Source organism: Balaenoptera musculus, chromosome 2, assembly GCF_009873245.2.
Source record: "Balaenoptera musculus isolate JJ_BM4_2016_0621 chromosome 2, mBalMus1.pri.v3, whole genome shotgun sequence".
Taxonomy (NCBI): Eukaryota; Metazoa; Chordata; class Mammalia; order Artiodactyla; family Balaenopteridae; genus Balaenoptera; species Balaenoptera musculus.
In genome coordinates, this window is record NC_045786.1 from 32,443,297 (window position 1) to 32,470,627 (window position 27,331).

At 51.8% G+C, this 27,331-nt stretch overlaps 1 protein-coding gene across 6 annotated transcripts in view; it reads right to left on the bottom strand.

Annotated features, from left to right (window-relative positions):
* Positions 1–27,331, bottom strand: part of RASGRF1 (Ras protein specific guanine nucleotide releasing factor 1) — a 108,024-nt gene that overhangs the window by 71,540 nt on the left and 9,153 nt on the right. For all 6 annotated transcript variants that reach the window (XM_036844318.1, XM_036844319.1, XM_036844321.1 and 3 more), the window contains exons 2-3: positions 17,838–17,944; positions 9,153–9,300 (exon numbers count right to left, since the gene is read on the bottom strand). In XM_036844318.1, the coding sequence (XP_036700213.1) occupies positions 9,153–9,300; positions 17,838–17,944 (255 nt within the window). The remainder of the gene's footprint in view (positions 1–9,152; positions 9,301–17,837; positions 17,945–27,331) is intronic.

The window sequence follows — 27,331 nt, forward strand, 5'->3', positions numbered from 1 at the left end:
ACCATCATCCATCTCTGGAACTTTCTCAACTTCCCGAGCTCTGTACTCATTAAACAATAATGAGTTTAATGAGTTTAATAATGAGTTTAATGACTTCCCTGGTGGTCCAGCGGTTAAGGCTCTGCGTTTCCACTGCAGGGGGTGTGGGTTTGATTCCTGGTCAGGGAACTAAGATCCCGCATGCCGCGCAGCGCGGCCAAAACAAAACAAAACACACTAACTCCCCATCCCCCCTCCCTCAGCCCCTGGCACCCGCCCTTCTACTTTCTGTCTCTATGAATTTGACTCCTCTAGGGACCTCGCCTAAGTGGAATCAGACAGCATTTGTCTTTCTGCGGCTGGCTTATTTCACCAGCATAACATCCTCAAGGTTCACCCACGTCATAGCATGTGTCAGACTTTCCTTCCTTTTTAAGGCCGAGTAATATCCATTGTTATGTACAGACCCCATGTTGCCATCCATTCATCCGTCGATGGGCACTTGGGTAGTCCCTTTATTTTTTTCAAACAAAACCGTCCTGGAACCCCAGCAGGACTTCAGATGAAAGCACTGCTGGCTTGGCTGTCCCGTCCTGGGACAACCTTGAAGCACTTCTTTGACTTGGAGCCCTCTTTGGAGCACAACCTGGAAACTGCTGGCCTAGAAAACTGGAACAGCCCTTGAAACGAACGTTTGAGCTGATCTAAGAATCTCCATTTGCCAGATTTCGGGATCAGAGAGGTCGGCCCAGCTGCAAGAACAAAACCAATGGGGTGGTGACCAGGAGAAGGGGCGCCTTTAGCCATACCGTGGCCGGGGCCTCTGGCACTGCTCAGGTGGACGGGCCTGTGGTGTAGCCCCCGGGTGGGCTCCTTCCTGCCACCCCCGAGTCCGCAAGTCTCTGCTGGGGTTCCTCCACCAAGGCTCCCACGGCCTGCGGACTTGCCCGGGAAAATGCAGGCAATGCCTATTTATTCCATCGCAGCGGCTGTGAGCTCTGTGGGCGAAGGACCACCCCGTTTCATTCATTCCTGGGCTCCTGGTGCTTAGCATTCGGCTGGCACTCAACATATATTTGTTGGCGACGTAAGTCAGTAAATTAAAGAAGGATCAGAGCAGGGACCTCCCTGGCAGTCCAGTGGTTAGGACTCCACGCTTCCACTGCAGGGGCATGAGTTCCATCCCTGGTCAGGAAGACACTGCAGTCACCAAGCCCCGTACATCTCAAGACAGCGGCCCAGGGGAGTCCACAAACACTGCCACAAAGCCAGAGCCCCTCGCGCCTCTTCAGAGCACGGGGCTTTGTCCCCTCAAGGCCACTTGCTGAACTGCAGAATGAATGGGCTCTCACAGTTGAGCGATTGAGCACTTTGAAAGCAAAACGGAAGTTACCGCTCTCCACTTGCGGGTTGCTAAAATTACCCTGGCCTGTGCTTGGAGAGCGGCTGAAAATATCTGAGAAATATTCAGCACCGACAAGGACTTTTCCTTTTTCTCTCCTCCCCCCCACCTTTTCTTTCCATTCTCTGGGAACATCTGCACATTAAAATAAAGGCTGATTCTTTGATCTGTATTCTAAAGGCCTAAGGAATGAACACACACACACACACACAGAGGCAGGCTACTGGAGAGCTCAGAGATGCAGGGATGCCCAGTCAATGCCCACCTTTGGTCTGATGTTGTCACCTCCTTGCCAGTCTGCTTTCTTTGCCAGTTTTGAGATTTGCACACGGAAACCTTTTTTTTCTTTTGGATGGCAGTGTGTGTGTGTGTGTGTGTGTGTGTGTGTGTGGTCTGTATTTAAAACTGGCGCTTGGGGGCTTCCCTGGTGGCGCAGTGGTTGAGAATCCGCCTGCCAATGCAGGGGACACGGGTTCGAGCCCTGGTCTGAGAAGATCCCACATGCCGTGGAGCGGCTGGGCCCGTGAGCCACAATTGCTGAGCCTGCGCGTCTGGAGCCTGTGCTCCGCAACAAGAGAGGCCGCGATAGCGAGAGGCCCGCGCACCGCGATGAAGAGTGGCCCCCGCTTGCCACAACTGGAGAAAGCCCTCGCACAGAAACGAAGACCCAACACAGCCATAAATAAAATAAATTAAAAAGGGTGGGGTGAGTGAAGCAAGAACTTACAAATATTTGAGAGCTACAAAGATGGAAAGGAGTTTAAAAAAAAAAAAAAAAAAAAAAACTGGCGCTTGTCTCAGAGAGAGGCATTCCAGGACATCTACTCAGCAGGGACCAGGGCAAAAAATAGATGCAATTAGGTCAGGTACTATGCTACGTGCGCAGGCAGTGCCAGCAGCCTTGGAGTCTTTGTTTAAGGATCAGGCCTGGTGGGCAAAGCTCTAGAGGGTTGTGAGCCTGGGGACCCTGCAGAAGTCTTGGCCTACAGCCCATCCCTGCCAGGAGCCAGTGTCAGGTGAGCTCATGGAGGCAGCCTTTCTCTTACCCTGGCAGGTCTCTTCTGGAGATGGATTTGCCTTGGACCCTGGTTTGCTTGCTGGATGTTCAGGGTCTGCTCAGCTGACCCTTGTCAATGAAGGCCATGCAGAGTGGGGACTTTGGCTCACGCCCAACTTGCCAGCTAGGGTCCAGCTCCGGCTGTCTGACCTGGCTCAAAGCCTGCTGTCTCCGCTGGCCCCCGCCCACTGGCCACCCATGGTCTGGCCTCCTTGACCCATCAGAGGAAAACCCTGTTTGCCACACCCCTTTGAGGCATAGCGCATGGGCTTCTGCCCCATCCTACTCCCCTCTCTGGAGACAGTGTCTTTCATCCAGAATGCATTTCGTCAGTGCAGTCATTGATAGTGGAATTAATCCAGGTTCTTTCCTTTTTGTTAGCCTCCGAGGTTTTACTAAAGATCTCTGTAGCTCTTGCTTTTCCTGCAGATCTCTGTAGTTCATGCCAGGCAGCTCAGTTCTTTCTCCCTCCTTCTTGATCTCTTCTGGCCTCCTCCAAGCCCAGTGGGTGCCCATCTCTGTCTGCCTTTGTGCCAACACCGCCAGCGGATCCTGATGCAGTCTTTGGGTTGGGTACTGGTGAGACACAGCTCGCCACTGGCTAAGGTGGATGAGTCAGATCCCTTCCCGGGAGGAGCTTCCAGCCTGAGAAGGGGGTCAGACCCCCAGAGAGGCAATTTATAATCGGACAAGGAGAGGCCAGAAGCGAGGTATGTTCCTACTGCAATGGGAAGGTCTCACCATGAAAGCAGCAAGGGCTACCTGGAAGGGGTTTTGAAGGACAAAGAGGAGCCCAACAGGTGGGCTACAGGATGGAGGGAAGTTGAGAGGGGGTGTGTGAACAGAGGCACAGGTATGACAGGGTGTTGTGTGCCAGGGTGGTGGGGGGGAGGATGGCAAGGGGGAGATGGGAAGCGGGACTCAAGGCATGCAGGGTGGGCCCTGGGGAGGGGCTGCATGGGAGGGGTCACGGCCGTCCTTTCTTACTTCTCCCAGAGTAATCCCCTCATTGACCTAGTTTATAAAGTGGGGTACCATGTTGAAGTTTGTTTGCAAAACCAATCCCATGGCTAATTTTTTTTTAATTTTATTTCTTTTTGGCTCTGTTGGGTCTTCATTGCTGCACGTGGGCTTTCTCTAGTTGTGGCTAGCGGGGGCTACTCTTTGTTGCAGTGCGTGGGCTTCTCATGGCGGTGGCTTCTCTCATTGCAGAGCACGGGCTGTAGAGCGCAGGCTCAGTAGTTGTGGTGCACAGGCTTAGCTGCTCCACAGCATGTGGGATCTTCCCAGACCGGGGCTCAAACCCACGTCCCCTGCATCGGCAGGCCGATTCTTAACCACTGCGCCACCAGGGAAGCCCTAAATTTTTATTTAAACCCTGAACTAAAGATCTTTTCCGTTTCTTCCAGTGTCAGCCTCCCAGGATCCTGAGTGCTTCCAAGCCAATAAAATATTACGACTGCCTCTAAACTCCTATTTTGCCCTTTAGGGCCTGTCTTCACTCTCCAAATTTACTTCCCATCATAAATGGGAGGAAAATAGCTATTAAAACAATGAAATGGGGGAATTCCCTGGCGGTCCAGTGGTTAGGACTCTGCACTTCCACTGCAGGGGTCGCTGATTCTGTCCCTGTTCGGGGAACTAAGATCCTGCAAGCCACACAAAGCGGCCAAAAAAAAACCCCAACCAACCAACCAACCAACAAAACAATGAAATGGTCCAAACTGAGCATTCTAGAGGTTGGGGGGTGATTCTTCTCAGAGGTAGACATTCCCTTTGTTTTAGATGGTCCTTAGAGCCTTTGGGTTATGAAAGATGAAGCCTAATAAGGTTGTTTAGATGGGAGAAAAGAGACTAAGACAGAGGTGGGTAGTTACGCCTGGTAAAGCTTTCTGCAGACTTTTGTTTGGAGGCAATCTCCTGTTACTTCCAGGGCTAGGGGTGGGGGCTACAGGGTTGGGAGTAGAAACAGGGCTGGATTCCTGGATGTGTGACCCATGCAGAGCTCCAGGCTTAGAAGGACCAACGCTTGCTTTAAGGCTCTGCTGCTGCTGCTTTGAGATTCTTAAGGGCCCTGCATTTTCATTTTGCACCAGGTCCTGCACATTATGAAAAAAGATGTAGACAATGGTATACTGGTAAGTGCTTAATGACCAGCTCTCTGAAAGAAAACCTCCGGCTGGTAGCAACTGCCTGTTTCCATGGTGTGGGCATTCCTACCTCAGCCCATTTGAAGCTACCGAAAGTTGAATAACTAGCTTGCAAAATTCTTGAAAACGTAACAGTTGGTTCTTGCAAAGGTGATAGGAGCCTGCTCCACACATCACTGGATGCAAGGTGAGGGTCTTGGTAGATAAAGAGATTATGAAGGACACCACCACCAACGAAATGGCACGTGGGAGTGCGAGGAGAAGTTGGTGGGAAATCCTTGTAGCAGGAAAAGGCTAGGTGACATGAGGGCAGGGGCGGCTTCCATTCATTTTTAAGCTGTTTTCTGTTTCAGTGATGGACCCCCCTCTCTATTATAGCTAAACCTTTTGGAAAATCTGTTACACACAACAGCCTGTGTCAAGGGACTTGGGAACTGAAGGAGGAGCCACGGTTGGGTAGTCACCAGGGCTTTCGTGGATATGCTGCTTCTCCTCCTCGGACACGGCAGGATGGTATCTCCCAGTCCCCTCAAGTAGGGCCTGGTCACGTGACTTGCTTTGCCCAATGAAACGTGAGCAGAGGTGTCACATCATCTGCTTGGTTCCTTTCCCCTGCCATGTGACTGGTGAATTTCCTGACAGTGGGAGCCCCATCAGACTGTGTCCCTGACTCTGAGTGAGGATGTTGTGGAGCAGAACCCACCATGGACACAAAGCGTGAGTGAGAAAGCAACCTTTGTTGTTTCCAGCCACTAAGACCCTGGGGTTGTTTGTTACTGCAGCATCGCCTAGCTCCTTCTGACAGATACATGTAGTGACCGCCCAAGGAGCAAAGAGCAGTAAAGTAAAAATAGCTGCCTTGGGAAGTGAGGTGATACATCAGGAGAGTAGAATTTGAAAGCAAGAGGTGGGCAGGAAAAGGTAAGGCCCCTGGGGAATCCTCAGGAGTAAGTGGGATGGGGGCTTGAGGATTTTATTTGGCTATCAGAGAAAAGGTAGACCATGAGTGCTTGGGGCCATCCAGGTGACAGTCATTCCCTAACATTCACCTTTTATCAGGCCCGTCTCCTCAACAGGGAAGGAGTAAGTTGTGGGGCAGGCACAGGCCAAGGATCTGGAGCCTGGAGATCCAAGTTTGAGTCTGGACTCCAGTGCTTGAAGTGACCTTGGAGTGACCTTGGGTAAGTCCCTTCTTCTTTTTTAAAGAAATATTTATTTATTTATTTATTTATTTTGGCTGTGCTGGGTCTTAGTTGCGGCATGCAGGATCTTTTAGTTGCGGCATGCGGACTTCTTAGTTGCGGCATGCATGCAGGATCCAGCTCCCCAACCAGGGATCGAACCTGGGCCCCCTGCACTGGGAGCTCAGAGTCTTACCCACTGGACCACCGGGGAAGTCCCCCCTTCTTCTTCTATGGACCTCAGCGTCTTCAGACCCCTCCCAGCTCAGACATTCTAAGACCTTCTGTCTTTGTCACTGTGGTCACTCATCACTCACTCGGCTTCTCCTGCCTACCTGACGGCCTACTTCCTGGGAAATGGGCTCTGTTTCCACCTTCCTGGAGCTCACCCAGAGCAAACAGGTGCCCTCTGCCCTGCAGGATATGTGTGTGTGTGTGTGTGTGTGTGTGTGTGTGCGCGCTGGTGGGGGGCTACAGCCAGAAAGCTTTACTAAGCTGGCCTTTCTTTCAAAGTCTTTTTAAGAAAATCTTTTGCCCTGGAAGGTAATACGCTCAGTTGGAAGCATTGCTCCAAATTCCCACCAAATGGGCCTCTGCTGCCACTCTGACACACACACACACACACACACACACACATATGTAATCACTCACAACTGACCTGCTTTCTGCTCCCCAGCACCAAACGGGGTTCTGCCCTTTGTACCCACCCCTTCTCTGGCCTACAGACCCCTGAAAGGGTTTTAAGGTTGTATGCAACATGAACCCACACCTGTGGCTGTAAAATGACTCACTTCCTGCTTGGGTTCACACTGCAAGCCCTATTATAGCACCGACCACACTCTACCACAATCAGACCGTGAGGGTAGAAGCTTCCTTATCATTAATGTCTACCACAGAGCCAGTGTCCATTCACTCATCAAGGCATTACTGAGCACTTACTATACGCCAGGCAAAGGGGGTGACAAAGGACTCACCCTGTCCTCAGGGAGTTTCCGCCAGCCCGGTGGGGGACAGACACGTGTGGCACTGGCTCTGCTGTTCCACGTTGACTGCGGGCAAGTGGTGGGAGCAGGGGGCAGGGAGCACACGCCTGGCTAGGCCAGGAGTCCCCAGGAGGAGGCATTTGAGCTTGGGAGAATTTCAGCAGGCAGGGAAGTATGCGGGTGACAAGAGCATTCCCAACAGGAGACCAGAATGTGCAAAGGCCAAGGGGTGCACAGCTCAGTGCTATGGAGCACTAGCTGGAGCCCCGAGTGGGTGGAGGGGAGGAGCCTGGGGAAGAGGACGAGGCAGTGGTCAGGTGATTAGGGCATTTAGTGCATGAGTGAGTGAATGAATGAATGACTCCTGGACACCTTTGATCACAAAGCTAATAATCTGGTCTTGGGACCAGACCTCTTCTCTGCTCCCCGACAGGGGCTCAGCTTGGATTCAGGGATGTGTGTTGGGCTAGGATAGATCCCAGAATGAACCAGGTGGTTTAGAGATGGGACGAGCCCCCATCCTGGGAGCCATGTGGGAAGAGGCTACAAGCGGAGGGGAGAGCCTGGCAGGCAGACAGGCAGACCTGGCTTCCAGTCCCAGCTCTCACACCTCCCAGGTGAGTGAGCTCGGGCAGGTGACTTGAGCTCTCTGAGCCTGGCCCCTCGTTCGATCCTATCAGGGTGGTTGTAGGGACTAAGGAAGCACCTCTGAAGGTGCCTAGTGTGGGGCTGGGGGGAAGGGCACTGAATCTGAAGTTTTTACTGAATCTGGAGTTCCAAGTTGACATTACTGTGAGTTCAGAGCTTCACAGCTGCGTGACAAGGTGGAAATGGTGACTTCAGATCTTTGAGCATCCGAGGCAGAGCTGGCTTCATGGGTGGGTGACGGGGGTCCTGTGTTGAGAAGGCCAGGTGCTTGGGCCTGCAAGCTCAGAAGTTGCTGTCTTGAAATTCTTAAGAATCTTCTCTTTGAATTTGTGTTTTGTAAGTGATGTCTGCTGGGACCATGGGGCACACCCCAGGGGCTTGGAGCCTCAGTTCATGTGTGTTCCTGTAGCCCTGCCTATTCCTTATACCCTGGCAGCCTGGGACCCAGGCCTCTGCAACCCTCTGTCTGGCTGGCAACGGGTCAAGTCAGCCCAGCAGACACATCTCACTGTTCGCCTCCGCCCTCTGCAGGGCCTGGTGTAGATACAGAGGAGGTGGGTCTTGTGCATACCCGTGGTGTCACAGGGCAGGGTGAGGAGAAAACTGTCCTGCCTGGGCTGGTAGTGCCTGGTGCATTAGATGGGTGACTTGGCAAGGGTCCCTTGCCCACCTGAATCTAGGTACTGAGTGCATCATGGCGCAGAGGTTAGGGGAGTTGGCGGTTGAAGTCGTGGATGGCCTGTCCACTATGGGTGGAGGCCATGGCGAGTGGGAAGGGGAGACTGACTTCCCCCACCCTGGCCGGGGCCTTGCATTTTAACCTTGCATCGGGCCCTGCAAATTATGCAGCTGACTCCGATTGCAGGGATCTGTGTTTTCATATTCCCCTCCTCAGCTCAGTCACAGACCTTGGGTAAGGTGGCCAGATGGTTCTGAGCGCGCTGGTGACGTGAGGGGGTGAGAGGCGATCAGATCATTGTGAGGTGGCGTGGACAGCTGGTAAGGGGTGTCTAAGGGCTGAAAGCCAGCGCTTCCCAAGCTTTAATGTATTGGGTTGGCCAAAGAGTTTGTTCGGGATTTTTCCGCCGATGTTACGGAAAAACCTGAACGAACTCTTTGGCCAACCCATAAATGAGAATCTCCTGGGATGTGGTTAAAGTGCAGATTCTGATTTGGGAGATCTGGGTGGGGCCCTAGGTTCTGCATTTCTAATGGGCTGCTGTTTCATGGACCACACTTTGAGGAGTGAAGTTCTAGAAGGCTTAACCTAGCAACAACTCAGCCTCTGGACAGCCGTGACAGGCAGAGGGAAGGGACTGCCTTGGAGCTGAGCCCGAGCCACAATCTAAGGACCTACCAGCCACCCTCTGGCCCTGCCCTCACCCCCTCCGTCCATGTGGCTGTCAGCAGAGTAACCAGGAACTCGCCCATAAATGATCTCACTTGATCCTCACAACCTTGTCAGCTAGGGAGAAACAGCCTGTTTTAAGGATGGAGGTGCAGAGAGGCTGGAGGACTTGCTCCAGGTTGCAGTTAGTAAGTGGCAGAGGTGGGCTTTGAACCCAGATCTGACCCCAGGACCTTCCCACTCTGCCAGCATCACTGATTTTAAGTTTGGAGGCTGGCACAGCCGTGGCTGGAGCGGGTTCCTCTTGCCCATCACATGCCTCCCTGACCCTGCGGGAGCCCGGGTTTGAGGTCTGAGGCCCGGGCCCCCCGCCAGCCTCCTCCGCGCCCCGGGTGGTCGGTCACCTCTGCCTTCAGCCGCTCAATCTCAATCTCCCCATCCTCGATCTGCTGCCGCAGCTGCTTGGCCACCGTCTTCTCAGTCTCCACGATCTGCAGCAGGTGCAAGTACTTCTGCATCAATGCCTCGTGCTCTGTGGCCAGGGTCCGGTAGCTGTGGACAGAGGAACACGGCAGGTAAGCCACGGCCTCCTGGTCCCCTGGAGATCCAACCGGAAGTGGGGCTCCCCACAGACTGCACTTAGGAGAAGGTCCTGACTCCCAGACACAGCGCCTGAGGCCTTAACCTGGCTGCTGCGCCGCTACTGATCGCTCTGGCCCCTTTCCCAGCTCCCGGCTCACACTCTGACATCTGGTTCCTCCACCTGGTCTTGCTCTCACCTTGCCCGACCGCCCTCACCCTCTGGGCCTTTGCACAGATAGATCTTCTGTCTGAAACATGCCTCCTCCCTCCTCTCCCTGGGCTAGCTCCATCCTCTTTCCCAAAGTAGGTCCCAGTTGAAATGTCATTTCCAAGAAGTCTTCCCTCCCCGCTCCCCCCATATTGTGTAGGGTGTTCCTGCAGTACTCCCGGGCTGCTATTACCATAGCGCTGGCCAGACTGATTGGGGGTGTCCAGTTACTTCTGTTCCCCCAGGAGACCCTGCCTTCTCTGATGGCAGGGACTATGCCTGTGCTGCTTACTGCTGTCTGCCCAGAGCCTAGCCCAGTGAACATTTGTTGCATGGATGCAACTGAGTGAATGGACGACACACAGAGGAGAGTCAGGCACACACATTTCACTGGCTGGGAGACATCTGAAGAACCTGCGCAGTACACCTGTGTGCCAACTCATGCACCAAAGGCTGTTAGTGCTGTAGGAATCAGAAGAGGGGCCAGGCCAGCAACAAGGACCTGTAATCAGGGAAGACTTCCTGGAGGCGGAGCTCTCTCTCCCACCAGAATCGGAATCTAGGCCTTCAGACTACAAACTCAGTGCTCTGGGCACATGCCCATCCAAGGGCAGCCTCGGGTGGAAGGCCTGTGCTGGAGGTAATTAGCAGTGGGGTTGGATGGTTAGGTGGGGCCAGATCAGAGAGTACCCCAAAGGATCAGAGGGTAGAAGAAGTGGCCCCAGCCTTTGTGTAAATGAACATGCCTCAGACTTGCAAAGCATAACGACGAGGGGGAGGGCAGGAAGGTGGGACTTGGAAGATGAGCTGGGCCAGGGGGCTGCCCAAGGTCACAGGCCTGGCTTCTCCCTGATACCCACAGCAACTGCATTTGAAGGTGTCAGAGCTGGGAAGAAACCCGATTCTATAAATGGGGTCCAGTCTCAGAGGGCAGAGAAGCTGTGAAAGGGAATCCCACCATTCCAGGGAGGGGTGCCCACCTAGGCAGGGGCAGGAGACTTGAAAGGCACAGATTTGGAGGGCAGGCTTATTGGTCTCTGGGAGTGTCTGCAACGAAGTTTGGGGGCCGAGGTCTCCAGTCCCCCCTCTCCCTGGCCCCCACCTTTCCTCTCCCTTTTTGCTTCAGCCCAGGACCACCTCCTAAGCCCAGGACCACCAGATAGGATCTCATAAGATTCCCCTCTGCCCGCATCCTTGGCTCCTCCTCGCGCTCACCCTTGTCTTCCTTCCTGTGTCCCCCTCTCAGCAGCGGGCAGCCCCCCGTTTCCCACCTTCCAACCTCAGCGGGGGCCTTGAAACATTTCTGGTGTCCCTGCCAGCTCCCCACCCACCCCAGAGCTTCGGCCCCCTTCAACCTCATTCCTCACCCCACCCCCACCCCCCAGTCCTCTGCTGGCGGTCCTGCTCTGACATCACAGCCTGCATGACGTGTGATGCTGTTCCGTCACTTCCCGCCAGCCCCACGGCACGCCCACCCTCATCCTGTCTCAAGGGCAGCATCCCTGCTCGGACCTAATCTGCCTGGCTCAGCCCCAGCTCCCACAGCCACTAGCTGAGGGACCTTGGATAGGTCACTCAGCCCCTCTGTGCCTCAGTTTGCTCATCCATACAATGGGGATGATGGCAGTCCACACCCTGCAGAGTTGCCGTGAGGATGAAATCTGTGGACACACATGAAGCTTTGTGCGGTGTGCCAGCGCTGTGGTAACTACCGTCTCCCTCCCCTCCACATCCCTAGCCCCTGACCCCTCCTCAGGATTTCTGTGCATCAGATTCTGCCTAACAGCTCCACTGGCTCTTTCTCCTCAGCATATGAGAAGCCTCAAGTCACTCCCCACTTAGGATGAGGACGTGCCCTCGCGCTCCCCCACCCTCCCCTGAACTCCTGCCCCTCTTTTCCACCTTCAAGGTGAGGTTTGTTGGAAGAGCGACCGCACTCATCATCCCCATGGTCCCTCTTCCCCTTCACCCCTCAGCCCTCGGCGGGCTGGCGTTTGGCCCCAGCACCCACAGGAACTGGGTCCCTCTCTGGGGTCACCAACTATCTCCCACTTAAATTGAGGGGACACTTTTCAGTCTGGAATCTGACATGACCTTCCAGGTACCCTGGATGTGGCTAGTCAGGGGGGTGCCAGTTTAGGGACACTGGCTTTTGTCACAGACTCAGAAGCGTGTTATACAAGTTAAGTCCCTGTGACCCTCATGGCAAAATGGGACAATGATAGCTTCCCTACAAACCCCCAGGTTTGAGGTGAGGAGGCCAGGAGGCCGAGGGTGGGAAACAGCTTTGCTCTACGAAAGGGGCTGTGTAGCAAAGTGGTAGCCAGTGGTCCCCTGATGGTGTCAGAGAAGGAGGCTGCCCAGCTGTGCCCTGAAGGTGGGAGGGTGCGGCAGGGCAGGGCTGGCGACAGCCCAGCAGGAGGATGGCAGGAGCAGAGGGCGGGCAGCGGACCTGGAGCATGTGCCTGAAGAAAAAACCTGATCCAAAAATCAAAGCTCCATGCTTCTCTCCCACCCCCTTCTAAAGATACATAACAAGCTATAAGAGAGAATTCTTCGGTCTGCACTACTACTTGGTTAAAATGAGGATTTTTGTGCATCTCTTATTATAATGAATTTAAACCAGAATTATCAGGTTTTAATGTTTTCCCAACTTCCCAAGAGGCTTAATTGTCTTTACTTGCAAAGGAACTTCAACTGAGAGCATGAAGGAATCCATTTTCACACCACCTCATCTCTCCTCGCTCCACGGGTGTGAGCCTTCAGTAGCTTGTTTATAGCGATGGCACTCGCCCTGGTGCTTCAAAACGGGGAGCCAGAGTCTCATCTGCAGGACAATTTGGTCTGTTTGCACCTCCCTTTCTTCCCTTCACCGGCCCTCTCTGCCTGCCTCCCTCCCTCCCCACTCCGCCTCCCCCTGTTCTCCCTTCTTCTCCTTCCCCTCCCCCCTCTCATCAATACAGATTTATTGAGCACCTCTTGGTGCAGCACAATCTTTTTTTTTTTTTTAATTTTTATTGAGTATAGTTGCTTTACAACGCTGTGTTAGTTTCTTGCTAAACAGCAAAGTGAATCAGCTATACGTATACATGTATCCCCACTTTTTTAGAGTTCCTTCCCATTTAGGTCACCACAGAGAATTGAGGAGAGTTCCCTGTGCTACACAGCAGGTCCTCATTAGTTATCTATTTTATACGTAGTATCAATAGTGTATATGTGTGAATCCCAATCTCCCGGTTCTTCCCACCCCCCCTTCTCCCCTTGGTATCCATACATTCGTTCTCTACGTCTGTGTCTCTATTTCTGCCTTGCAAATAGGTTCATTTGTACCATTTTTCTAGATTCCACATATATGCGTTCATATATTTGTTTTTCTCTGTCTGACCTACTTCACTCTGTATGACAGTCTCTAGGTCCATCCACATCTCTGTGCAGCACTGTCTTTATAGATGCACAGATTCGCAGAGCTGGAAGGATACTCAGGAACCACGAAAGGCCAACTGCCTCATTTTATAAATAAAGAAACTGAGGCCCAGAGAGGGGAAGTGAGTTGCCCCCCAAATAACAGTCAAGGAGCGTCAAAGCTGGAGCAGGAATCAGGCTCCAGTCCCTGAAGAGGCAGGTCTATGCTCTCCCACATGGCTGTCTGGTTCGCATCTAGCTCTCCTCACTGAGATGCAGACCATAAGCCACACTCGGTGTTACATTTTATACATTGCTGTACATACACATACCACAGAGGCATCCCAGAATACTAGACTATTATGCATACGGTGGGAGAGTACATTGTGTCTCTATACCTATTCATACACTATAGTGCTTATTTGTGTATATACCATGTACCTACTATGTATATGTAAATAAAAACTAAATTAGGTACATGCAAACATACCTACTACTCAGTATTGCTGTGGAAGAGCCGGTCTCTCCCTTGACACACACACACAGGCACATACTCTCACCATGTACACGATCTGAGGTTAAATAACGCTCAGAGCCTATAGTCTGTCCTTTGGTCACACAGCCGGCTGCCTAGGGAAGACCCTGTGGCTTCTGTTGGCCCAGGAGGTGCCTGACAAGCCGAACCTGAGCCAGACTGGCTGGTGACAACTATTCTAGGGAAGGGGACTCTGTTTCCCTTATGGGTGACCATCACTGGGACCCCCGTCCCAGCCCTAGGCCCAAAGGAGGACATTCCTCTGAGGCCAGTGGGTTGACTCAGACCCCTGGGCTTGACCAGGGAAGACAAACCATGTCCAACTGGCACGTCCCCCTGGCTTCCTAAAGGATGGTGAGTACTGAGGGGTTTCTGTTCAAAGGTAGGTGGTGTCACTCTGCCCAATGGCTCCTCTTCTGGGGAAGAGCAGGTGTTTGGTTTGAGTTGCATCTACCTTACTTGGGAGTCACAGAGACCCAGACTGGGAGCCAGGATCTGGGGCACCCCAACTTCTACTCAGGAGCCTGCACCCCTGTGTGCCACTGGGTCTCACTGGCTACACCTGCCAAGTGGGCCTGAAGGGACCCACACACTGGGTGGTCATCAGGAGCAAATACACTGTGTGAAAGAGCTTCACAGACTCTAGAGGACTGTGCAGTGGACACAGGTACCCTCAGATGTGAACATTCGCTGTCAGGCAGGCTTGGCAGCACTTATGTCAAACACATGATTAGGATTTTATGGGCTACTTGGAACCAATCTCCAGTTTAGTGAGTTGCTTAAAGAATCATTGTCCTCTCTCCGTGGCAGACAGAATTCTAAGATAGCCCCAAGATTTCCTGCCCTGGTTTGGAAGCCCTACATAATCTCTGGGATGATGAATATGATGGGTTTTATTCCTCTTACTAGGCTATACTCTACGGCATAGCTGACTTTAACATAGGGAAATTCTCTAGGTGGGCCTGACCCAATCACATGAGCCTTGGAAAATGGAGAGTTTTCTCTGGCTGGTTACAGAAGGGGAGGTCGGAGATTTGGGGCTGGAGAAGGGTTTGGTGAACCATTGTTGGCTTAAGGATGGCGGCGACCACAGGGCAAGGAAGGCAGGACCTCATGGAGCTGAGAGCCATCCCTAGCTGACGGCTGGCAGGGAAACAGGGACGCCAGTCCTACAAGGAACTGACTCTTGCCAATGACAGGAGTGAGCTTGGAAGCAGAGATTTCTCCAGAACCTCGAGGTAAGAGCCCAGCTTGACTGACTCCTTGATTTCAGCCCATGGGCCTCTGTGCAGAGACCACAGCCGAGCCCAGACTTCCGACCTACAAAACTGAGCAATGGGCATGGTTTTAAGCTGCTAAGTTTGTGGGGTTTTTTTTTCGGCTGCACCACATAGCATGTGGGATTTTAGTTCCCCAACCAGGGACCAAACCCACGCCCCCTACAGTGGGAGCGTGGAGTCTTAACCACTGGACCACCAGGGAAGTCCCTTAAGCTGCTAAGTTTGTGATCATTTGTTCTGCAGCAGTAGAGAACTAAAACACTCTAATAGATAGAATTTATTTTAAAAATTTGAGGATTAATGCCCATATAATGGAAAGCACAGAACTTAAATATACAGTTTGATCCAGGTAGATAAATGCATACACCCTAATCGAGATAAAGAAAATTCCCATCACCCAGGGAGTTCCCTCGTGCCCCTTCCCTGTCAATCCCTACCCCACAAGCAACTACTGTTTGGATTTCTATCACCACAGTTGAGTTCTGCCTGTTTTAGAATTTCATATAACATGAATCAGGCAGCATGTACCATTTTGTGTCTGGCTCTTTTTACTCAGCCTATCAACTTTGAAATTCATCCGTTTTGTTACATATTTATATATATATATATATATATATATATATATTTAATAGATCTTTATTGGAGTATAATTGCTTCACAATACTGTGTTAGTGTCTGTTTACACCAAAGTGAATCAGCCATATGTATACATATGTCCCCATATCCCCTCCCTCTTGAGCCTCCCTCCCATCAGGTTCCTTTTTATTACTGAGCGGTATTCCATCGCATGGATGTATCAAGGTTCCTTTCTACATCTGTCTGTTGATAGACACCTTGGTTATTTCTAGTTTTGGGACTAGTGTGCAAAAAGCTTCTAAGGACATTTGCATACACGATTTTTTGTAGATGTTTTTCGTTTCTCTTAGATAAATACTAAGAAGTGTTAACTGCTGGGTCACAGAGTAGGTGTATGTTTCACTTTTAAAGGAAATGCCTAACAATTTTTCAAAGTGGTTGAAACACCTTATGCTCCCACCAGCATCATGTGATTTATGGTTACTCCACCCCCTCTCCAATATTTGCTACTGTCAGTCTTTTTCAATTCAGCCCTTGTAGATTCTACAGGTAGTGGTATCTCATTGTCTCTAGAAAATTTTGGTATAAATTGATTTTCGAAGTCAATGTAGTCCTGGTTATCCAGAATATATACCAAATTAGAATTCTATAATACCTCAACACTTACAAAGCCCCGTCACATAAATAATTTCATTTGGTTCTCAAAACAACCCTGCTATTGGTTCTAGTTTAGTGCTGGGAGCCTGAGGTCCAACTGCTTTCCCTGAATCTGGGTTCTCCCTGCCTGATTCCATTCTCCACAATGCCAGCAATTTCCACTCCAAATCATAGCTCTGATCATGTTACTCCCCTGGTGTAAGACCTTCAATGGCTTCCCACTGTTCCCTGAGGAAAAGCGCAAGCGTCTCAGCTGGGTATTCAAGACCGTTCTGATCTGGTTCCAGTCCAATGTCCAACCTCATCGACCTTCTGACACCCAAACTTTGTCTCTTCATTTTTCTTGGAATTGTCTTTCCTAGATCACTGCCTTTATTTAAGGCTTTTTGGGGGCTGGAGGAGGGGCTGAAGTGCCCATAGCTAAACTCATTATATATGAGGCTCCAATCTCCCCTTTCAAGTCAAATGTCACCCTATTTCCAGATCCCCCAGATTCCCCCATTTCCCTGAAGATGGAAGTATGTCTGTCTCCTATGGTGCCTTGTACTTAACACCGCCTTCGTGCACCAGAGCTATTTGTACATCTGTCTAGTGTCTTCCTGACTAGGCTGGGGTAGCCCTGGGGGAATATCTGTGTTGCATCCATCCCTGTCTGCCCAGTACCACACTCAGAGCCTGACTCTATTGATTCATAGGTGAGAACCTCGTCTCCATTAGCTAGACTGGACACTCCTTGAGGATAGGGATGGAGGTGGCTTGACCTCAGGGTCAAGGTCAGTGCTATAGCCATAATAAATGGTTTCTGGTCAGCTGGCTTGATCCAAGGCTCAAGGAAGGGCTCTGGTATCCATCTATCTATCCATCATCACCTGATGGATCCATCGTCTACCCATCAACATTCATCATTGATTTATCATTCGTCCTTCACATATACTTTCAACACTCATCCATTTATCATTCATTTACCCTCCATTCATCCATCATTCACCTTCCACATATAAACTCAACATCCAACCTCTATCCATTCATTCATCCTTGCATTCTTCCCATCTACACTGCTGAGCACTTGTCTATACCTTTATAAGGCCCTGGGGATGCAAAGAATCGTACTTAGTCCTTGCCCCGAGGAGCTTACATTTTACCAGAACGTGGACACAGGAACACACCATTATACACTCAGCCAGAAAGATCTACTGCTCAAAGGGGTGAGTCTGGGTGTCCATCCCCCATGACAGTTAGCTTGGGGGCCACACCCCAGCCCACAAGCCCATCATTTCCCCAAGACCCAGGAAGACTCAATGCAGCTTGGAGCCCCCATTTTCTCTGCAGCGTACACTCTCCTTTTGCTTTTCTCCCCACCTGGCCCAGTGAATCCCTCCAGAGAGGGGTGCACATTGTTGGGAATGAAGGGAAGAGCAGGTCTAGAATCCCTGCATGTCCAAGCTCAGAGAGGTTTACAGAATTTCAGTTTACAGATGAGAAAATCAAGGCCCAGAGAAAAGACAGGACTAGTCCATTCCTGCAGCATCTGGGTTAGAACCCTGGTGGTCTTAGCCTTTGGTGGCTCTAAAGCCCTGTAATCCAACCAAATTGTACTCGGTTCTCCTAGTATGAAAAAAGGAGCTCATGTGGTTGAAGGGGGCAGGAGGCTGTAACGCTGCTCCTCAGGGCCCTTGGTTCCCTGTGCACCCCAGGGAGGCACGTCCCAGAGCTCCGGGGCTCTAAGGGCGGGCCTGTCAAGATGCCCTTCTTACAGCTTCCATTCTCCCCCATCCCCTCCTCCTCCATGCCTTCCCCTCCTGGGGTTTGAGTCTGCTCAGGACGGGGCCCTTGGGTGGGCGAGACATACCTGGCGTGAGCGATGGCTATCACCCACTCGTCACAATCCCTGGCGTCCTCTGTCCTCAGCTCCAAGGCTTTCTGGTTCTCGTGGCTGAAGTTAACCGTGAAATAATGCTGCACCAAGAAGAAGACAGCTCCAATTACCAGGGCGATCGGCACGGAACCGGCAGCGTCTCCTGTTAACAATCTGGCTGTTCTGCAAAGCACTCATTGCCACATCTGCTAGGCAAGGATTCATTATTCGTGATCATCAGAATGCCATTCTATTTAGCGGTTTCAAACTCTCTATTAAGGCAGGCTTTGTACCATGTAACAGAACCTATGCTTAGGCTATTGTAAGAAGGAAGCAAACCCCACAAAGTCCTATTTGCCAACAAACTGCAAAAAAGCCAGTTCTAAACCATCAGGTATGCTGGGGGAAAGGCAGAGAAGACACACCAAGAGAACATCCCCTTTGGGGACTGGGTATCAATTCAGGGCAGCATGCATTTAATTCACTCCACAAAAATGTTTCAACACACTCTTCTAGGTCCTGGAGTTAGAGCAATGAACAGATGGACCCTAGCAGAGCCCACCGGAAGCCAGCTCTGTGTTGGGTGCAGGTGACCGACTTAGAGCTGGGTCAAATGTGGGGCCTGCTCCCCGAGCTCCCAGGGAAGCAGAGGAGCCAACGAGAGACACACATCTGTAATATCGTTCTGTGAATGAATACATGTAAAGCTCTTAGAACAATGCCCCAAATCTAGTAAGCACAAGTGTTTGCTATAACGAATGCAGTGCAACGATCATTACTGTCATGGAGGTAAGAAAAAAGGGCCCAGAGAAGGCCAGCCACTGATTCAGCCCAGGGAAAGCAGAAGGCCTTCCCAGAGGATGAGGCGCTGGTTGGTCCAGGTTTTATTTCAGTTGATGGAAGAACGTGGGGGGAGCGTGGACATCGAGAGCGCACGGCGTGCTTGGCGGTAGGAGGGGCCGTGCAGTGGGGTTAGGGATGCCAGAGGGGAGGCTGGGCGGGGGGCGGGGCCTGGCTGGTGGAGCTGAGCGGCGGGATGGGGTGGAGGAGAGCAGAAAGCCCAGGTTTCTGGCTGGAGCAATAGGTGGGTGGGGATGCCATAGACTGGGGGAGGCATGGGCAGGATAAAGGGCAGGGGGTCAGGGGTGGCGGGTGGACATGCAGACCCTGTGTGCCTGTAGGCCACGCCTCTGCGGGCTGCAGACAGGGGTCGGGGGCGTCAGCCTCGGGGCGGAGAGGAAAGCTGGGAGCAGACTCGGCCGGAGAGAGGGTGCACAGGTAAAGTGCTGGGGGCCCCACCTGCGGAGGCCTCCTGGGTCTGGTCCTGGAGAAGCTAGGAGGAGAGAGGCAGGCAGTGAGGCACAGAGAGGGCCCCCGAGGCCTGCCCATTCAGAAGATGCACCGCAGGCCACGGTGCGGTCCTGTGTCAGTCAGTGGTCACTGTCCCTTGTCCCTCCGTCCCTCGGGGCCCAGGCAGCAGGGAACGGCAGCATGAGGCACGTAAACTTATTTTTAGCTTCCGCTGACATGACTGTCTTTCTGTTGATTGTCGTTCTTGGTGGCAGCCAGAAGTGTGTGTGTGTGTGTGTGTGTGTGTGTGTGTGTGTGTGTGTGTGTGTTTTGCAGAGTCAATGTCTCTCACTTCTTTCCTAGGAAGCAGATAACTGGCTGTCCTCCCCCTGCGAGGGAGCAGGTGAAAGCCGGAGCTGCAGGTGACCACCTAAGCACTTTCCCCATCTCTCGAGAGGTGGTGAACACGCAGATGCTTGTTTCCCGTGATCTCACTTATTCCCATATTCACCGGGTGGAACAGGTATTATTATCTGTTTACTGCAGAGGAACCTGAGGTGCAGAAAAGTCAAGCCACTTGCCTGAGCCCACATGGCTGGAAAGCAGAGGAGCTGGAATAACATACCTTCCCTGGGTACCTACCGTCCACTCAGATCTTGGAGCTCCACTGCCAGCAACCACCTGAGGATCTCATGAGGCTGGTGGTCTAGCAGGTGAATGGGGTGTTTCTGGGGGTTCTGGGGAAATGCTATCAATATCCATCATTTCTAGGGATGAACAGGGACCCTGGGTACCATCAGAGCTCTTGAGACAGCCTCATAACCTCAGCTGGTGCTGGATCAGAGCTCTGACAGACCCCAGGTCACCCTTGAAAGCTGAACCACCCCTGGGCTTCCCCAGAGTTACAAGGATGTGCCAAGGCCAGAGGTGGGCCACTGCGGAGTGGCAGAGTGGACACCGGGCTCAAACTGGGGCCACTAGAGCTGCTGTGATGAGACCAGGACCACACCTTGGGCATTCTGCCCAACCAGAACTCCCTCAAAGCTTCTCAGAGTATGGCGGACTCACGGAGAACAATACGTGGGCCTCAGCACGACCATGGGACAAGAGCTTAGCCACGTTTGCCAAAACGATGTGACCATATGGGTTCATGTGGGTTCTGGCTGGACCCCTCTGCAGAACAGAAGCATTGTTTTGGAATCAGCCCTGGGGCACTCTAGAGCTCTCCAGTCAAGACAGAGCCACATCTGAGGCCTCCCTGGGACAATGATGGGATCAGGGCTCACACACAATATGTGATCAAGGATGTGGGATAAATTCAGAAATAAACCCAGGGGCCTCCTCCGGGAACCCACATTTCAAATGTGGAATCCTGACAGGCCCAGCTAGAGTTGCTGGAACATATCTGGAAATGCAACAGAAGCAGAAACCACCAATGGACCATCCCTGACTTCATTAAAGAAGAAGCAAGATTTGGTGAAATTACTCCTGGAGCCTCACCAGGGCTGCAGGGATGGGCCCACAACTCCACCTGGGGCCTCCACAGAGCTTCCCTACACCTGAAGTGAGAGATGGATACCTTGACTTGGGGCTCCACCAGGAGTCCCAAGATGGATCCCGAAACCCTCTAAGCATCAAAGTCAGACCCCTAGAAAGATCCCAAACTACTCCAGGAGTCGTACCAGGTTCAGGACAGAGCCTGGGGCTTCACCTGGGCTGCTAAGTATCTCCACCAGTGGGTCTCAACCCTGACTGTACATTGGGCTCTGCTGTCACTAGTCTGGGTGTGACCTGTGCGTCCCTTGGTGATCCTAATGTGTGGTCAAGGTGGAGAGCCACTCGCTGGTCTAGACCTTCACCTGAGGCCTCAGCAGGTTAAGAGGGATTGATCCAGAAACTACACCTGTGACTACCAAACTCCTAGGAAGGGACTCAGAAATCACACCTGGGGTTGTGCCGAGACCAGAGTCATGTTCAGGTCCTTATCTTGGCTGGAGAAAATGTTCTAGAAGCACACCTGTGGCCTCACCTGGGTTCGAGGTACTATACTTAGAACTGGGGCCTCACCAGGCTGAGATCCTGGGCTTCAGCTCATGCCTGGTCCCCAGGATGCCCTCTCTCTGCCATGTATCACCTGACCACTAACTGATTCCTGCTGCCCCATGTCTGTGTGGGGCTGGATCTACGTCCCCTCCTGCCTCAGGATGGGCCTTTGTTTCCAAAGTCCCAAGTGCCTGTATGGTAATAAACTTCTATCTAGGACAGCTAAAGCAGACCTATAAGCCTCTGGGTGCTGGGGAGCTAGGCTTGGAACCCTGCCTGCTTGGCCTTCCCCTTGCCTCCTGCCTGTCCCAGCTGGCTGGCAGGGCTGCGGCACCTCCACAGGATGGAGAACATTGGGAAACCACTGACAGGTACGGTGACCAACCACCCCAGTTTGCCTGGGACTGAGGTGTTTCCGCGGGCACAGGACTTTCAGCGCTAAAACCAAGACAGTCCCGAGCAAAGCGGGTTGCTTGGTCACCCTACAAAAGGTGGAGGAGGTGGAAGTCCCAACAGCCGGGTCTGGGTCTGGCTCTGCTGCTCAGAGCCAGGGATTCTGGGCAACCTCTGCATCTCTCTCTGGCCAATGGGCATGACACTAACACTTGCCTTGGTCAGCTACACACAAGTGGCCTCAATCATGAAAAATCAAGTTCTCTCCACCTTTAACTCTCTACCTGAATGCTATCTCATTCGTGAATTCAACCCATATTTTTCAGTCCCCACTATAACCCAGACACTGTCCACCTCATGGTAATCAATGACACACACGAAAGCCCACGATGCTGAATGCTTTCTGCAAGGTACAGGCCCTCCACATCATCGGGTCTTAGTGTATCTCTTTCCTGCTCCTTCTAGACTGTCAAATGTGCTGCCCCCGTCCTTCCCCATCAAAGCCATTATCAACTTGTAATGATTTTTTTTTTCCCGCCTTTGGGACGCCATGTGGCATGCGGGATCTTCATTCCCCGACCAGGGATGGAACCCACGCCCCCTGCAATGGAAGCTCAGAGTCTTAACCACTGGACCGTCAAGGAAGTCCTGTAATGACTTTTTACTGTCTTTCCTACCACAGCAGAGAGCCTCAATCTAGGCTGCACATTAGGGATACCTGGGAATCTAAGAAAACACGGATGCTTGAGCCCCCTTCTCGGACACATTAAAGCAGAACGTGGGAGAAGGGGAACAGGGAGAGGACACGGTTCAGGCACTGGTATTTTTCAAAGCCCCCCAATTGGTTCCAATGTTCACCCAGTGCTGGGAACCCCTAAGAGGGCGCAATGTCTGCAGCAGAAGCACCTCTTCCCCTCCCCGCATCCCCCCACGTCCTCCTAGAGATGCACGGTCCTGGAGCCGATGCCTGCGTGCAGCCAGGAGTTCCCAGTTATTTGGAAGTGACACGGACAGACCAAATGAACGAGCTGTGTGTGCTGAACTCTAAGTACAAATGACAAAGAAGGAAGTGGAAGTGTCTCAGAGAAAAGCGGAGATGGGAGACCTGGTAACTAGAGTGGGAGTTGGGGAAGGTGGGGCGGAGAGAGATGGTTCCTGGTCCAGGCCTTGGAGACCCAGACACATGTTTTCTCCTTGGGTTCCATTAATTATCACTGTAACTATTCTAAGAGTCCTCCTTAAGCAACAACCTTAAGCTGTTCTGAATGGGCTCCTGTTCCTTTCAAATAAATGATTCCTGACCAAGAATATCCCCAGAGCCTGGCACTGTTCCTCGGCCTGGGCATGGAATAGCCTTCATTTGCTGAATGGGTGACTGAATGCATTTATCACCATGGCATGGGAGCCCGGCTTATTCATTAATTAATAGCAAAAGCCACAAAGCAGGTAGCATTGAATCTGCTTCTCAGGCATGGGTGGGTGAGCTGGCTGGAAGGGTGTGGGCACTGGCTTTTCATGAATGAGGCTTATATCTCTTCAGGGAGAGGAGGCCCACTCACCTCATAAAGGCACTGAACAGTCCTGCAATGTAGGAACTTCTTCCAGAACTTATCCCATCATGGAACACTTTTGTTTTCATTTTTGGGAAGATCTATCAACATTCCAGAAAACCAGTGTTCCGGGGACTTTGGGACCCTGGACTTGTGGCATATGCCAGGCTTTGGAGTCGCCTGGGTTTAAATTTATTATTTATTATTTAGCTTCCGTGTCTCCAGCGTGTCTCTTCACTTCTGTGGACCTATTTTCTCTTTCACAAAAAGGGGAGGCTATTACCCATCTCACAGGGTTCTGTAAAACAGATGATGTTGTGAAAGCTCCTGGTTCATAAAAGGGCTCATGATGGTTTTTAAACTAATTGAACCATTTGCAAGGTCCAAGAGATGGGTCTAATCAACCTATCAGTGGACAATTACTAGGAAAACCACATACATGTGCATTCACATGTGTGTGTACAAATAGCGTTCCCCCTAACATTCATGTTCGTCGGAATCTGTCAAGAAGACCTTATGTGAAAATATGTGGAATCTAAAAAAAATGGTATAAATGAACCTATTTACAAAACAGAAACAGAGTCACAGATGTAGGAAACAAACTTATGGTTACAAGGGGAGACAGGTGGGGGGAAGGATAAATTGGGAGACTGGGATTGACATACACACACTACTATGTATAAAATAGATAACCAACAAGGACCTACTGTATAGCACAGGGAACTCTACCCAATACTCTGTAATGGCCTATAAGGAAAAAGAATCTAAAAAAGAGTGGATATATGTATATGTGTAACTGACCCACTTTGCTGTACACCTGAAACTAACACAGCACTGTAAATGAACTCTACTCGAACACAAATTTAAGAAAAAGACCTTCTTTGAAAATAGGGTCTTTACAGATGTAATCAAGGTAAGATGAAGTCATACCAGATTAATAAGAAGAGGCCTTAATATATAAAAAGAGGGAAATGTGGACACAGACACACAGGGGAGAAAGCCATGTGAAGAGGGAGGCAGAGACTGGAGAGGTGCATCTACAAGGCAAGGAACACCAAAGACTTCTGGCAGCCATCAGGAGCTAGAAGAGGCAAGGAAAAATTCTTCCCTCGAGACTTCAGAGGGACCATGGCCCTGCAGGCATCTTGGTTTCAGACTTCTAGCCTACGGAGCTGTGAAAGAATAAATTTCTGTTGTTTTAAACTAACCCCCCTCAAAAAAACAAAACCAAACCAATCCATATGCACATGTACACACACAGGAGGCATGGGAGAGGCTTAGAAACTGGAGTCATAGCTGTGCTAAGATCAAAGGATGATGACGAATCAGCAATTTGGGGCATTCCTTCCATCAACTTCAGCTCCTATTTCTTTCTCATTTCTGATATTCAATTGGTCACCAGGGTCTCTGCTCTGGATATCTCTGGAACTCTGCCTTCTGCCATCCTCACTGCCCTGCTTGCTTCCAGGCTTCCTCATCTCCCACCCGGGCCATTAAACTGCCCCCTCTGGTCTCCCTGCCCCTGGTCTTGCCCCCTCTGATTCATCCTGCTTGACCAGAATCCAGGCCCACTGTCCTGTCTGGGCCCCTGCTCGCTGTCTCCTCCAAGAGGGAGGTGGGCTGGGGTCAGCTGCAGGATGGATTCCATCACTTTAGGTCAACCCCACCCCTTCCACTTAGTAGGTCCACTCTGGTGGCCTGGTCAGGCAGGGTCAGCTTCTCCCCCACTGGGTCCTGGCTCCTTCCTCCTGGTCCATCTTTGGGGCCACAGTCCCAGCTGGCCCTGGCCTGGCAGTCCTCTCTGCCCGATGCTCCCGAAGTCCCAGTGCAGAGGGGACAGTGCCAGAGGGAACCTGAAGGGGCCTCAGGGGTGTGTGTGTGTGTGTGTGTGTGTGTGTGTGTGTGTGTGTGTGTGTGTGTGTGTGTGTAGATGCTCTGGCTGGAGTCCATCTCTCCCTCTATAAGGGGCTATCCATCCAGGCTCCCCGTCACCTGAGGTCCCTGCCCGCCTCTCACCGCTGAGATCCCAGGGGAAGGCTGTCTGCTCTCTGGCTCCCGCAGGAGAGATCCCGCTCTTGCCTGGGCCAGGCCACCCTGGGAGTGTGTCCTGCCTCTCTCAGGGCTTCTGCAGCACCGTGCGCGGTTCTCAGCGCTGCTCCCTCCCCGCCCTGGCTGCACCAGCCTCGTGCTGGCCACACAGAGAGGCTTCACTGGGCACAGTATGTCCCAAATGGCCCTGCTCAACGGAAGTATTGGCCTCGAGCAGCCCCACTGGTGCTCCCACACCAATCCAGAAAAGACCTACCTATCCTGCCCTATGGCTGTGGCTCACCTGGTATGGCTCCACACGGGGTCTGGACACCCCACTTCATGACATTCTTCCCCCCTGCTCTGAGGGGCCTCGTTTCACCGACCTCTGCCTCTGGGTTCTCAAGTCTTGTCCTTCCCAGGGCCTGGTTACTGCACCGTGACCTCTGCTCTGACCCGGGGATGAGCGCCTGTCTCAGACCCCGGTCTCCTATGGGCTCCTAAGAGTCCCAGGGCTGAGAGCTGCTGCCGGGGACCGACCTCCTAGACACCTTATTGCTCGCTTGCTTCTACTCCCTGCCTGCCCCCTGGGGACAGGAACAGAGGTGGGAGGAGAGACAGGAATGTCAGAGCTGAAGAGCCCAGTGAAAGTCCCTCCCTCCCAGAGTCAGCCTTGAACTAGGCGGTGCTTGACCAGCGGCCTGGGGGACGGTGTCATCCTCCAAGTTTCTGCTGCTGATTGGTCTGTGTTTCCACGTACATTACTCCAGACCCCATGAGCCACAGCCATAGATGTCATGCCTGGCTGGTCCTGCACGAACACCTTTCAATCTGTCATCACAAGTCAACAAGCCTGCCCTTCCCCCTCCCACCAACAGCCTCTCTAGACGTTTGCTGAAAGAAGGAATGAATTCCAGTCTGGACATGTCTGCCTTTCACCTTCTGTTAGAAATGACCTATGCACAAAGGTGTTTATTAATTGCAGCTCTGTTTGTAATTAAAAAAAGACTATAAATTACCCAAATGTCCCTCGAGAGGAGGTTAGCTAAATAAACTACAGCACATCCACACAGTGGAATACTATGCAGCTGTAAAAAAAAGAGGAGGACGATCCATATACTTATAGAGAACTATCTCCACACTATAGTGAGAACAGGTGTAGAACAGTGTTTGTAGTACGGTACCACTTGTATAATTATACAGATGTGCATATATATGGCCATAGAGCTATACATCTTTGCATATATTTGCATATATAATGTCTCTGGAAGAATGCATAAGCAACTGGTAACATCAAAATCCTTTGGAGGGGCTTCCCTGGTGGTGCAGTGGTTGAGAGTCCGCCTGCCAATGCAGGGGACATGGGTTCGAGCCCTGGTCTGGGAAGATCCCACATGCCGCGGAGCAACTGGGCCCGTGAGCCACAACTACTGAGCCTGCGCGTCTGGAGCCTGTGCTCCGCAACAAGAGAGGCCGCGATAGTGAGAGGCCCGCGCACCGCAATGAAGAGTGGCCCCCGCTCGCCGCAACTAGAGAAAGCCCTCGTGCAGAAGCGAAGACCCAACACAGCTAAAGATAATAAATTAAAAAAAAAAAAATCCTTTGGAGAGGGGAACTGGATTGCTGGTGTCAGCAGCAGAAAGGAGCATTGTCAGTGTACACTTCTTTGTAACTTCTGAATGTCGAGCCATGGTAATATATTACCAATTCTAAAATTTTATCTATCTATTTATTTATTTTTGGCCATGCCATGTGGCATGTGGGGATCTTAGTTCCCTGACCAGGGATCAAACCTGTGCCCCTGGCATTGAGAGCGTGGAGTTTTGAACACTGGACCTCCAAGGAAGTCCCAATTCTAAAATTTTAAAATAAAAGGCAGTGGCTGTTTGAGAGGCCCAGCCGGCCATCCACTCCCCAGGTTCTCCAACCTGCACCCTGCACTCCTGGTCACCAGGACACTCCTCTTTTGGACCCCAGCGGTGCAGCGTCCTGGAGAGTGATCTCCACCAAACATGCTTAGCCTGCCCTGAGAGCCCACGGGAGCCACTGATGGGGTGGGTCCCTGTTTTTGCAGTGATTCTGCCCTGGAGATCGTCATCACTTCCCCATTGGTCCCCCTTATGAAAGCCCCTGGATATACAAGTGCTCTTGCTTGAGGAACTGCACCACGTCTTTCCAGGAGGC